General features: G+C 46.1%; 1 protein-coding gene across 1 annotated transcript in view; it reads left to right on the top strand.

Annotated features, from left to right (window-relative positions):
• Positions 1-12565, top strand: part of pfkla (phosphofructokinase, liver a) — a 66381-nt gene that overhangs the window by 42587 nt on the left and 11229 nt on the right. Inside the window, exons 10-13 of the mRNA XM_036959534.2 lie at positions 6660-6785; positions 7013-7077; positions 11328-11391; positions 11660-11806. Coding sequence (XP_036815429.2) covers positions 6660-6785; positions 7013-7077; positions 11328-11391; positions 11660-11806 — 402 coding nt within the window. The remainder of the gene's footprint in view (positions 1-6659; positions 6786-7012; positions 7078-11327; positions 11392-11659; positions 11807-12565) is intronic.

Below are 12565 nucleotides of genomic sequence, written 5' to 3'. Positions count from 1 at the left end.
GGGCTGTTCGGTTTAGGTTGGAGTAGTGGGCTGTTCCGTTTAGGTTGGAGTAGTGGGCTGTTCCGTTTAGGTTGGAGTAGTGGGCTGTTCCGTTTAGATTGGAGTAGTGGGCTGTTCCGTTTAGATTGGAGTAGTGGGCTGTTCCGTTTAGATTGAAGTAGTGGGCTGTTCCGTTTAGATTGGAGTAGTGGGCTGTTCCGTTTAGATTGGAGTAGTGGGCTGTTCCGTTTAGATTGGTGTATTGGGCTATTCCGTTTAGATTGGTGTAGTGGGCTGTTCCGTTTAGATTGGACTAGTGGGCTGTTCCGTTTAGATTGGTGTAGTGGGCTGTTCCGTTTAGATTGGACTAGTGGGCTGTTCCGTTTAGATTGGTGTAGTGGGCTGTTCCGTTTAGATTGGAGTAGTAGGGTGTTCGGTTTTTAGTTTGGAGTAGTGGGGTGTTCGGTTTTTAGTTTGGAGTAGTGGGGTGTTCGGTTTTTAGTTTGGAGTAGTGGGGTGTTCGGTTTTTAGTTTGGAGTAGTGGGCTGTTCCGTTTAGATTGGAGTAGTGGGCTGTTCCGTTTAGATTGGTGTAGTGGGCTATTCCGTTTAGATTGGAGTAGTGGGCTGTTCCGTTTAGATTGGAGTAGTGGGCTGTTCCGTTTAGATTGGAGTAGTAGGGTGTTCGGTTTTTAGTTTGGAGTAGTGGGCTGTTCCGTTTAGATTGGAGTAGTGGGCTGTTCCGTTTAGATTGGTGTAGTGGGCTATTCCGTTTAGATTGGAGTAGTGGGCTGTTCCGTTTAGATTGGTGTAGTGGGCTGTTCCGTTTAGATTGGTGTAGTGGGCTATTCCGTTTAGATTGGAGTAGTGGGCTATTCCGTTTAGATTGGAGTAGTGGGCTGTTCCGTTTAGATTGGTGTAGTGGGCTATTCCGTTTAGATTGGAGTAGTGGGCTGTTCCGTTTAGATTGGAGTAGTGGGCTGTTCCGTTTAGATTGGAGTAGTGGGCTGTTCCGTTTAGATTGGTGTAGTGGGCTATTCCGTTTAGATTGGTGTAGTGGGCTGTTCCGTTTAGATTGGACTAGTGGGCTGTTCCGTTTAGATTGGTGTAGTGGGCTGTTCCGTTTAGATTGGACTAGTGGGCTGTTCCGTTTAGATTGGTGTAGTGGGCTGTTCCGTTTAGATTGGAGTAGTAGGGTGTTCGGTTTTTAGTTTGGAGTAGTGGGGTGTTCGGTTTTTAGTTTGGAGTAGTGGGGTGTTCGGTTTTTAGTTTGGAGTAGTGGGGTGTTCGGTTTTTAGTTTGGAGTAGTGGGCTGTTCCGTTTAGATTGGAGTAGTGGGCTGTTCCGTTTAGATTGGTGTAGTGGGCTATTCCGTTTAGATTGGAGTAGTGGGCTGTTCCGTTTAGATTGGAGTAGTGGGCTGTTCCGTTTAGATTGGAGTAGTAGGGTGTTCGGTTTTTAGTTTGGAGTAGTGGGCTGTTCCGTTTAGATTGGAGTAGTGGGCTGTTCCGTTTAGATTGGTGTAGTGGGCTATTCCGTTTAGATTGGAGTAGTGGGCTGTTCCGTTTAGATTGGTGTAGTGGGCTGTTCCGTTTAGATTGGTGTAGTGGGCTATTCCGTTTAGATTGGAGTAGTGGGCTGTTCCGTTTAGATTGGTGTAGTGGGCTGTTCCGTTTAGATTGGTGTAGTGGGCTATTCCGTTTAGATTGGAGTAGTGGGCTATTCCGTTTAGATTGGAGTAGTGGGCTGTTCCGTTTAGATTGGTGTAGTGGGCTATTCCGTTTAGATTGGAGTAGTGGGCTGTTCCGTTTAGATTGGAGTAGTGGGCTGTTCCGTTTAGATTGGAGTAGTGGGCTGTTCGGTTTAGGTTGGAGTAGTGGGCTGTTCCGTTTAGGTTGGAGTAGTGGGCTGTTCCGTTTAGGTTGGAGTAGTGGGCTGTTCCGTTTAGATTGGAGTATTGGGCTGTTCCGTTTAGATTGGAGTAGTGGGCTGTTCCGTTTAGATTGAAGTAGTGGGCTGTTCCGTTTAGATTGGAGTAGTGGGCTGTTCCGTTTAGATTGGAGTAGTGGGCTGTTCCGTTTAGATTGGTGTATTGGGCTATTCCGTTTAGATTGGTGTAGTGGGCTGTTCCGTTTAGATTGGACTAGTGGGCTGTTCCGTTTAGATTGGTGTAGTGGGCTATTCCGTTTAGATTGGACTAGTGGGCTGTTCCGTTTAGATTGGTGTAGTGGGCTGTTCCGTTTAGATTGGAGTAGTAGGGTGTTCGGTTTTTAGTTTGGAGTAGTGGGGTGTTCGGTTTTTAGTTTGGAGTAGTGGGGTGTTCGGTTTTTAGTTTGGAGTAGTGGGGTGTTCGGTTTTTAGTTTGGAGTAGTGGGCTGTTCCGTTTAGATTGGAGTACTGGGCTGTTCCGTTTAGATTGGTGTAGTGGGCTATTCCGTTTAGATTGGAGTAGTGGGCTGTTCCGTTTAGATTGGAGTAGTGGGCTGTTCCGTTTAGATTGGAGTAGTAGGGTGTTCGGTTTTTAGTTTGGAGTAGTGGGCTGTTCCGTTTAGATTGGAGTAGTGGGCTGTTCCGTTTAGATTGGTGTAGTGGGCTATTCCGTTTAGATTGGAGTAGTGGGCTGTTCCGTTTAGATTGGTGTAGTGGGCTGTTCCGTTTAGATTGGTGTAGTGGGCTATTCCGTTTAGATTGGAGTAGTGGGCTATTCCGTTTAGATTGGAGTAGTGGGCTGTTCCGTTTAGATTGGTGTAGTGGGCTATTCCGTTTAGATTGGAGTAGTGGGCTGTTCCGTTTAGATTGGACTAGTGGGCTGTTCCGTTTAGATTGGTGTAGTGGGCTGTTCCGTTTAGATTGGACTAGTGGGCTGTTCCGTTTAGATTGGTGTAGTGGGCTGTTCCGTTTAGATTGGAGTAGTAGGGTGTTCGGTTTTTAGTTTGGAGTAGTGGGGTGTTCGGTTTTTAGTTTGGAGTAGTGGGGTGTTCGGTTTTTAGTTTGGAGTAGTGGGGTGTTCGGTTTTTAGTTTGGAGTAGTGGGCTGTTCCGTTTAGATTGGAGTAGTGGGCTGTTCCGTTTAGATTGGTGTAGTGGGCTATTCCGTTTAGATTGGAGTAGTGGGCTGTTCCGTTTAGATTGGAGTAGTGGGCTGTTCCGTTTAGATTGGAGTAGTAGGGTGTTCGGTTTTTAGTTTGGAGTAGTGGGCTGTTCCGTTTAGATTGGAGTAGTGGGCTGTTCCGTTTAGATTGGTGTAGTGGGCTATTCCGTTTAGATTGGAGTAGTGGGCTGTTCCGTTTAGATTGGTGTAGTGGGCTGTTCCGTTTAGATTGGTGTAGTGGGCTATTCCGTTTAGATTGGAGTAGTGGGCTATTCCGTTTAGATTGGAGTAGTGGGCTGTTCCGTTTAGATTGGTGTAGTGGGCTATTCCGTTTAGATTGGAGTAGTGGGCTGTTCCGTTTAGATTGGAGTAGTGGGCTGTTCCGTTTAGATTGGAGTAGTGGGCTGTTCGGTTTAGGTTGGAGTAGTGGGCTGTTCCGTTTAGGTTGGAGTAGTGGGCTGTTCCGTTTAGGTTGGAGTAGTGGGCTGTTCCGTTTAGATTGGAGTATTGGGCTGTTCCGTTTAGATTGGAGTAGTGGGCTGTTCCGTTTAGATTGAAGTAGTGGGCTGTTCCGTTTAGATTGGAGTAGTGGGCTGTTCCGTTTAGATTGGAGTAGTGGGCTGTTCCGTTTAGATTGGTGTATTGGGCTATTCTGTTTAGATTGGTGTAGTGGGCTGTTCCGTTTAGATTGGACTAGTGGGCTGTTCCGTTTAGATTGGTGTAGTGGGCTATTCCGTTTAGATTGGACTAGTGGGCTGTTCCGTTTAGATTGGTGTAGTGGGCTGTTCCGTTTAGATTGGAGTAGTAGGGTGTTCGGTTTTTAGTTTGGAGTAGTGGGGTGTTCGGTTTTTAGTTTGGAGTAGTGGGGTGTTCGGTTTTTAGTTTGGAGTAGTGGGGTGTTCGGTTTTTAGTTTGGAGTAGTGGGCTGTTCCGTTTAGATTGGAGTAGTGGGCTGTTCCGTTTAGATTGGTGTAGTGGGCTATTCCGTTTAGATTGGAGTAGTGGGCTGTTCCGTTTAGATTGGAGTAGTGGGCTGTTCCGTTTAGATTGGAGTAGTAGGGTGTTCGGTTTTTAGTTTGGAGTAGTGGGCTGTTCCGTTTAGATTGGAGTAGTGGGCTGTTCCGTTTAGATTGGTGTAGTGGGCTATTCCGTTTAGATTGGAGTAGTGGGCTGTTCCGTTTAGATTGGTGTAGTGGGCTGTTCCGTTTAGATTGGTGTAGTGGGCTATTCCGTTTAGATTGGAGTAGTGGGCTATTCCGTTTAGATTGGAGTAGTGGGCTGTTCCGTTTAGATTGGTGTAGTGGGCTATTCCGTTTAGATTGGAGTAGTGGGCTGTTCCGTTTAGATTGGAGTAGTGGGCTGTTCCGTTTAGATTGGAGTAGTGGGCTGTTCCGTTTAGATTGGAGTAGTGGGCTATTCCGTTTAGATTGGAGTAGTGGGCTGTTCCGTTTAGATTGGAGTAGTGGGCTATTCCGTTTAGATTGGAGTAGTGGGCTATTCCGTTTAGATTGGAGTAGTGGGCTGTTCCGTTTAGTTTGGAGTAGTGGGCTGTTCCGTTTAGATTGGAGTAGTGGGCTGTTCCGTTTAGATTGGTGTAGTGGGCTATTCCGTTTAGATTGGAGTAGTGGGCTGTTCCGTTTAGATTGGAGTAGTGGGCTGTTCCGTTTAGATTGGAGTAGTGGGCTGTTCCGTTTAGTTTGGAGTAGTGGGCTGTTCCGTTTAGATTGGAGTAGTGGGCTGTTCCGTTTAGATTGGAGTAGTGGGCTGTTCCGTTTAGATTGGTGTAGTGGGCTATTCCGTTTAGATTGGTGTAGTGGGCTGTTCCGTTTAGATTGGTGTAGTGGGCTATTCCGTTTAGATTGGTGTAGTGGGCTGTTACGTTTAGATTGGTGTAGTGGGCTGTTCCGTTTAGATTGGTGTAGTGGGCTGTTCCGTTCATGTTGGAGTAGTGGGGTGTTCGGTTTAGATTGGAGTAGTGGGCTGTTCCGTTTAGATTGGAGTAGTGGGGTGTTCGGTTTTTAGTTTGGAGTAGTGGGGTGTTCGGTTTTTAGTTTGGAGTAGTGGGCTGTTCCGTTTAGATTGGAGTAGTGGGCTGTTCCGTTTAGATTGGTGTAGTGGGCTGTTCCGTTTAGATTGGAGTAGTGGGCTGTTCCGTTTAGATTGGAGTAGTAGGGTGTTCGGTTTTTAGTTTGGAGTAGTGGGCTGTTCCGTTTAGATTGGAGTAGTGGGCTATTCCGTTTAGATTGGAGTAGTGGGCTGTTCCGTTTAGATTGGAGTAGTGGGCTGTTCCGTTTAGATTGGAGTAGTAGGGTGTTCGGTTTTTAGTTTGGAGTAGTGGGCTGTTCCGTTTAGATTGGAGTAGTGGGCTGTTCCGTTTAGATTGGTGTAGTGGGCTATTCCGTTTAGATTGGAGTAGTGGGCTGTTCCGTTTAGATTGGTGTAGTGGGCTGTTCCGTTTAGATTGGTGTAGTGGGCTATTCCGTTTAGATTGGAGTAGTGGGCTATTCCGTTTAGATTGGAGTAGTGGGCTGTTCCGTTTAGATTGGTGTAGTGGGCTATTCCGTTTAGATTGGAGTAGTGGGCTGTTCCGTTTAGATTGGAGTAGTGGGCTGTTCCGTTTAGATTGGAGTAGTGGGCTGTTCCGTTTAGATTGGAGTAGTGGGCTGTTCCGTTTAGATTGGAGTAGTGGGCTATTCCGTTTAGATTGGAGTAGTGGGCTGTTCCGTTTAGTTTGGAGTAGTGGGCTGTTCCGTTTAGATTGGAGTAGTGGGCTGTTCCGTTTAGATTGGAGTAGTGGGCTGTTCCGTTTAGATTGGTGTAGTGGGCTATTCCGTTTAGATTGGTGTAGTGGGCTGTTCCGTTTAGATTGGTGTAGTGGGCTATTCCGTTTAGATTGGTGTAGTGGGCTGTTCCGTTTAGATTGGTGTAGTGGGCTGTTCCGTTTAGATTGGTGTAGTGGGCTGTTCCGTTCATGTTGGAGTAGTGGGGTGTTCGGTTTAGATTGGAGTAGTAGGCTGTTCCGTTTAGATTGGAGTAGTGGGGTGTTCGGTTCAGATTGGAGTAGTAGGGTGTTCCGTTTAGATTGGAGTAGTGGGGTGTTCGGTTTTTAGTTTGGAGTAGTGGGGTGTTCGGTTTAGATTGGAGTAGTGGGGTGTTCGGTTTAGATTGGAGTAGTGGGGTGTTCGGTTCAGATTGGAGTAGTAGGGTGTTCCGTTCATGTTGGAGTAGTGGGGTGTTCGGTTCAGATTGGAGTAGTAGGGTGTTCCGTTCATGTTGGAGTAGTGGGGTGTTCGGTTTAGATTGGGTATATTGAAGCTGCAGTTTGTCAGAGGGTGTCGTAGTGAATGCAAGGTTCAGAATGTAAGAGTGGCGCTGTACCAGCTTGTGGACTGGCTGCGCCACTATGTTATTTAAAATAGGAAATGAAATACTATTTTATTTTGTATATTATCATTTCAGGATCTAGATTGTAGGAAATGGCATGTATAGGTGTTCCAAAAAATCTCTGAGTCCAAAGGCCTACGGACCTCCCCTGTGCCCCGTACTCGGCAGCACCATCTTGTTAAGTCCTGTCCTGTTGTAATTCCACAGAGCAGTAAGGTGGGAGTGGAGGCTGTCGTCGCTCTGTTAGAGGCCACTCCAGAGACCCCAGCCTGTGTCATCGGCCTGTCAGGAAACCAGGCTGTCCGCCTGCCTCTTGTGGAGTGTGTACAGATGGTGAGGTATCTTCCTGTTTCAGAAGTGACGAACCACTGACAAATTCTCCTAACAATAAACAGTCCTGAATGTTTTTGGTCCATGTCTGTAAATCTAATCCCTCCCTCACAGTTCCTCTCTCATACTCTGCAACAGAGCATTACAGTCTTACTGTTTGAGGGAGGGTAATGAGAGGGATTTGCACAAATCGAATTCTGACGATCGTATGATGTGTGTCTTGCCTGTAGACTAAAGAGGTTCAGAAGGCCATGAATGAAAAGAGGTTTGATGAAGCCATCCAACTGAGAGGAAGGTGAGATGTCAAATATCTTATGAATATGATACACCATGTGACCAAAAGTATCTGCTTGTTGAACATCTCATTCCAAAATCAAGGGCATTAATATGGAGTTGATCCCCCCCCTTTGCTGCCATAAGAGCATTGGTGTTGTTGGGCGTTTTGGCCTGGCTCATAGTCGGCGATTTAATTCATCCCAAAGGTGTTCGATGGGGTTGAGGTCAGGGCTCTGTGCAGGCCAGTCAAGTTCTTCCACACCGATCTTGACACCATTTCTGTATGGCCCTTGCTTTGTGCACGGGGGCATTGTCATGCTGAAACAGGAAAGGGACTTCCCCAAACTGTTGCCACAAAATTGGAAGCACTGAATCGTCTCGCATGTCATTGTATGCTGTAGAGTTAAGATTTCCCTTCACTGGAACTAAGGGGCCTAGCCCGAACCATGAAACAGCCCCAGACCATTATTCAGACCATTATTCCTCCTCCACCAAACTTTACCATTGGCACAATGAATTCGGGCAGGTAGCTTTCTCCTGGCATCTACCAAATCCAGTTTTGTCCATCGGACACTTACGGTTGACCGGGGCAGCTCTAGCAGGTCAGAAATTCGAACAACTGACTTGTTGTATAGGTGGCATCATATCATGGTGCCACGTTGAAAGTCACTGAGCTCTTCAGTAAGGTCATTCTACTGCCAATGTTTGTCTATGGAGATTGCATGGCTGTGTGCTCGGTTTTATCCACCTGTTATCAATGGGTGTGGCTGAAATCCACTAACTTGAACGGCTGTCCACATACTTTTGTACAGGGCCTTCGGAAAGTATTTAGACCCTTGACTTTTTCCACATTTTCTTACATTACAGCCTTATTCTAAAATGTATTACATAAAAAAATCGTCATCAATCTACACAATACCCAATAATGACAAAGCAAAAACAATGTCTGCTAATTCATAAAAATACAGAAAATGAAATACCACAAAGGCATAAGTATTCAGACCCTTTGGCAGCGGTTACAGTCTTGAGTATGACGCTACAAGCTTGGCTCACATGTATTTGGGGAGTTTCTCCCATTCTTCTCTGCAGATCCTCTCTGTTCAGGTCTCTCCAGAGATGTTCGATCGGGTTCAAGTCTGGGCTCTGGCTGAGCCACTCGAGGACATTCAGAGACTTGTCCCGAAGCCACTCCTGCATTGTCTTTCCCGAAGCCACTCCTGCGTTGGCTGTGTGCTTAGGGTTGTTGTCCTGTTGGAAGGTGAACCTTTGCCCCAGTCTGAGAACCTGCTCCAAAGCACTCAGGAGTTCATCAAGGATCTCACTGTACTTTGCTCTGTTCATCTTTGCCTTGATCCTGACTAGTCTCCCAGTCCCTGAAAAACATCCCCACAGCATGATGCTGCCACCACCATGCTTCACCGTAGGGATGGTACCAGGTTTCCTCCAGACGTGAAGCTTGGCATTCAGGCCAAAGACTTCAATCAAGGTTTCATCAGACCAGAGACTAATCTTGTTTCTCATGGTCTGAGTCCTTTAGGTGCCTTTTGGCAAACTCCAAGTGGCCTGTCATGTGCCTTTTACTGAGGAGTGGCTTCCTTCTGGCCACTACCATAAGGGCCTGGTTGGTGGAGTGCTGCAGAGATGGTATCCTTCTGGAAGGTTCTCCCATCTCCACAGAGAAACTCCGGAGCTCTTTCAGAGTGAAAATTGGGTTCTTGGTCACTTCCCCTACCAAGGCCCTCCTCCCCCGATTGCTCAGTTTGGCCGGGCGGCCAGCTCTAGGAAGAGTCTTGGTGGTTCCAAACCTCTTCCATTGGAAAGCTGTCAAATATAAAATATATTTTGATTTGTTGAACACTTTTTTGGTTACTACATAATTACATTTGTGTTATTTCATAGTTTTGATGTCTTCACTATTATTCTACAATGTATAAAACAGTAAAAGTAAAGGAAAACACTGGAATGAGTAGGTATGTCTAAACTTTTGACTGGTACAAAAGTATATTAGACTAACATAGATACAGCCCATACACACACCAGTCTCAACAGTGAAGAGGAGACTCCAGTATAATGGCCTTCTAGGCAGGGTTCCTCTGTCCAGTCTCAATGTCAACAGTGAAGAGGCGACTCCGGGATGCTGGCCTTCTAGGCAGAGTTCCTCTGTCCAGTCTCAACGTCAACAGTGAAGAGGCGACTCCGGGATGCTGGCCTTCTAGGCAGAGTTCCTCTGTCCAGTCTCAACGTCAACAGTGAAGAGGAGACTCCAGTATAATGGCCTTCTAGGCAGAGTTCCTCTGTCCAGTCTCAACGTCAACAGTGAAGAGGCGACTCCGGGATGCTGGCCTTCTAGGCAGGGTTCCTCTGTCCAGTCTCAACGTCAACAGTGAAGAGGCGACTCCGGGATGCTGGCCTTCTAGGCAGGGTTCCTCTGTCCAGTCTCAACGTCAATAGTGAAGAGGCGACTCCGGGATGCTGGCCTTCTAGGCAGGGTTCCTCTGTCCAGTCTCAACGTCAACAGTGAAGAGGAGACTCCAGTATAATGGCCTTCTAGGCAGGGTTCCTCTGTCCAGTCTCAACGTCAACAGTGAAGAGGCAACTTCAGTATAATGGCCTTCTAGGCAGGGTTCCTCTGTCCAGTCTCAACGTCAACAGTGAAGAGGAGACTCCAGTATAATTGCCTTCTAGGCAGGGTTCCTCTGTCCAGTCTCAACGTCAACAGTGAAGAGGAGACTCCAGTATAATGGCCTTCTAGGCAGGGTTCCTCTGTCCAGTGTCTGTGTTATTTTGCCCATCTTAATCTTTTATTTTTTATTGGCCAGTCTTTGCAACCCTGCCTAGAAGGCCATTACACTGGAGTCGCCTCTTCCCTGTTGAGACTGGTGTTTTGCAGGTACTATTTAATGAAGCTGCCAGTTGAGGACTTGTGAGGCGTCTGTTTCTTAAACTAGACAAACTAATGTACTTGTCCTCTTGCTCAGTTGTGCACCGGGGCCTCCCACTACTCTTTCTATTCTGGTTAGAGACAGTTTGCGCAGTTCTGTGAAGGGAGTAGTACACAGCGTTGTACGAGGTCTTCAGTTTCTTGGCAATTTCTCGCATGGAATAGCCTTTATTTCTCAGAACAAGAATAGACAAATGAGTTTCAGAAGAAAGTACTTTGTTTCTGGCCATTTTCAGCCTGTAATCGAACCCACAAATGCTGATGCTCCATATACTCAACTGGTCGTATTTTATGGCCAGTTTTATTGCTTCTTTAATCAGTACAACAGTTTTCAGCTGTGTTAACTGTGGCAGACCAGGGGGTTTGGTGAAGATGTTTACACTGATCAGACACGAACAGAGTAGGATTAGCTCGGTTTCCAAGGGGGTTTATTAAATAATAAATCAAAAAGAAAAGGATATGATATGAGACTCTCCGGGATACCGTCTTCTGGGCTCCAGGTCTTGCTGTATCCTGTCGGGCACGCAAACTCAACTCTCTCGTCTTAGCTCGGGTAACCGTCTCCAACTACATGGAAGTCACCTCACTTCCTCCCTGTGTTGCCCTTCTGGCAGCTTTATGGGGCTTGTACAGCTGGTGAGTAATCAAGGGCTGATTGCTCACCAACTCCCCCATTAGCCCTTGATTACTCACCAACTCCCCCATCAGCCCTGGATTACTCACCAACTCCCCCATCAGCCCTGGATTACTCACCAACTCCCCCATCAGCCCTGGATTACTCACCAGCTCCCAATCAGCCCCAATTAGTCCTGGGTGGAGAGCCCGTCGTGACCTGGCACGTCCAGCAGATGGAGCCATCGCTTAGTGATGTATACTCCGTCTGTCACCAGGCCTCAACGAGTCTCCCCCTGGTGGCTGACCTGCTGTACGCCACATAACATAATTTCAAAAGGGTTTTCTAATGATCAATTAGCCTTTTAAAATGATAAACTTGGATTAGCTCACACAACGTGCCATTGGAACACAGGAGTGATGGTTGCTGATAATGGGCCTCTGTACGCCTATGTAGATATTTCATTAAAAAATCAGCCGTTTCCAGCTGCAATAGTCATTTACAACATTAACGATGTCTACACTGTATTTCTGATCAATTTGATGACATTTTAATGGACAAAAAAATATTTTATTTTAAAAAACAAAGACATTTCTCTGTGAACGCTTTTTGAACGGTGGGGTATTATGGAGTATGTATGAAAATATGATATAATGAATGTGATATTAAGAACATTTGATAAATGTTTTCTGAATATTATTTCTTCTTTGTTTAGGAGCTTTGAGAACAACTGGAACATGTACAAACTGCTTGCCTTTCAGAAGCCTGCTGTTACCAAGGTAATGTATTATTATATTTGTCCTTTATTTAACCAGGCAAGTCAGTTAAGCACAAGTTCTTATTTACAATGACGGCCTATCCCCGGCCAAACCTGGACGACCTGGGGCCAATGTGATACAGCCTGAATTCGAACCAGGGTCTGTAGTGACGTCTCTTGCACTGAGATGCAGTGCCTTAGAGCGCTGAGCCACTCGGAAGCCTTCATATTCACTGTGAGACATTACTCCCATGACATGGCTGTAGACTCCTCTGTCTCATCTTTTTCAGAGCAACCACACGCTGGCGGTGCTGAATGTGGGTGCTCCAGCAGCAGGGATGAATGCAGCGGTCCGGTCGGCTGTCAGAGTGGCGCTGGCCTACGGTCACAAGGTCTACTCTGTCAATGACGGCTTCGAGGGGCTTGCCAATGGAGCGGTGAGGATATAGTCTCTTTAGGATACAACACTAAACATGCTATGGATGGATGGATGGATGGATGGATAGAGAGACAGCAGATTGATTCAGCAGTATTATCTAGTAGTAGGATGGATGGATGGATGAAGGAGACAGATTGATTCAGCAGTATTATCCAGTATTAAGATGGATGGATGAAGAGAGAGACAGATTGATTCAGCAGTATTATCCAGTATTCAGATGCTCTATTGTCTTTCAAGGTGTCCCAGTATGTTCTACAAATCTGATCCTTTTTTTCAATTTCTGCCTAAAATGAAGAAAAAAAACATGCTTTTTCTTTTCTTTAATCATGTTTGAAATGCAAAAGAAAGGTCATACAATCAAAGGAGTTTAGGTGTGATTTAGATTTGACCAGCAGATGGCAGCAGTGTGCGCAACGTTTCAGACTGATCCAGTGAAGCATTACATTACTACAAAATATTTTGTATCAAGTCTGCCAGGAGTTCTTTAAGAGTGCATGGTGGGTGGAGGAATTGACCGACAAATCTGTGGATATAGCTGCCTATATATACCAGCCTAATGTCATCTGTCAAACAGGTATGACTACCTCTCATTTCTTAAATAGGAAGAAATAGGCTCCATCACAAACTAACTGCAGCTCTTTGTTAAGTGTTGCAGTCATTTCACTTGCTGTAGTAGCTGACATGTATAATGTTGAGTCATCTGCATACATAGACACACTGGCTTCAATCAAGTAAAGATTGAAAAAGTAAGGGGCCT

Source organism: Oncorhynchus mykiss, chromosome 22 (assembly GCF_057628025.1).
Source record: "Oncorhynchus mykiss isolate SJ-2025 chromosome 22, ASM5762802v1, whole genome shotgun sequence".
Classification (NCBI taxonomy): domain Eukaryota; kingdom Metazoa; phylum Chordata; class Actinopteri; order Salmoniformes; family Salmonidae; genus Oncorhynchus; species Oncorhynchus mykiss.
The sequence above is the reverse complement of the archived record's forward strand: the minus strand, read 5'-3'. Positions and strand labels throughout refer to the sequence as shown.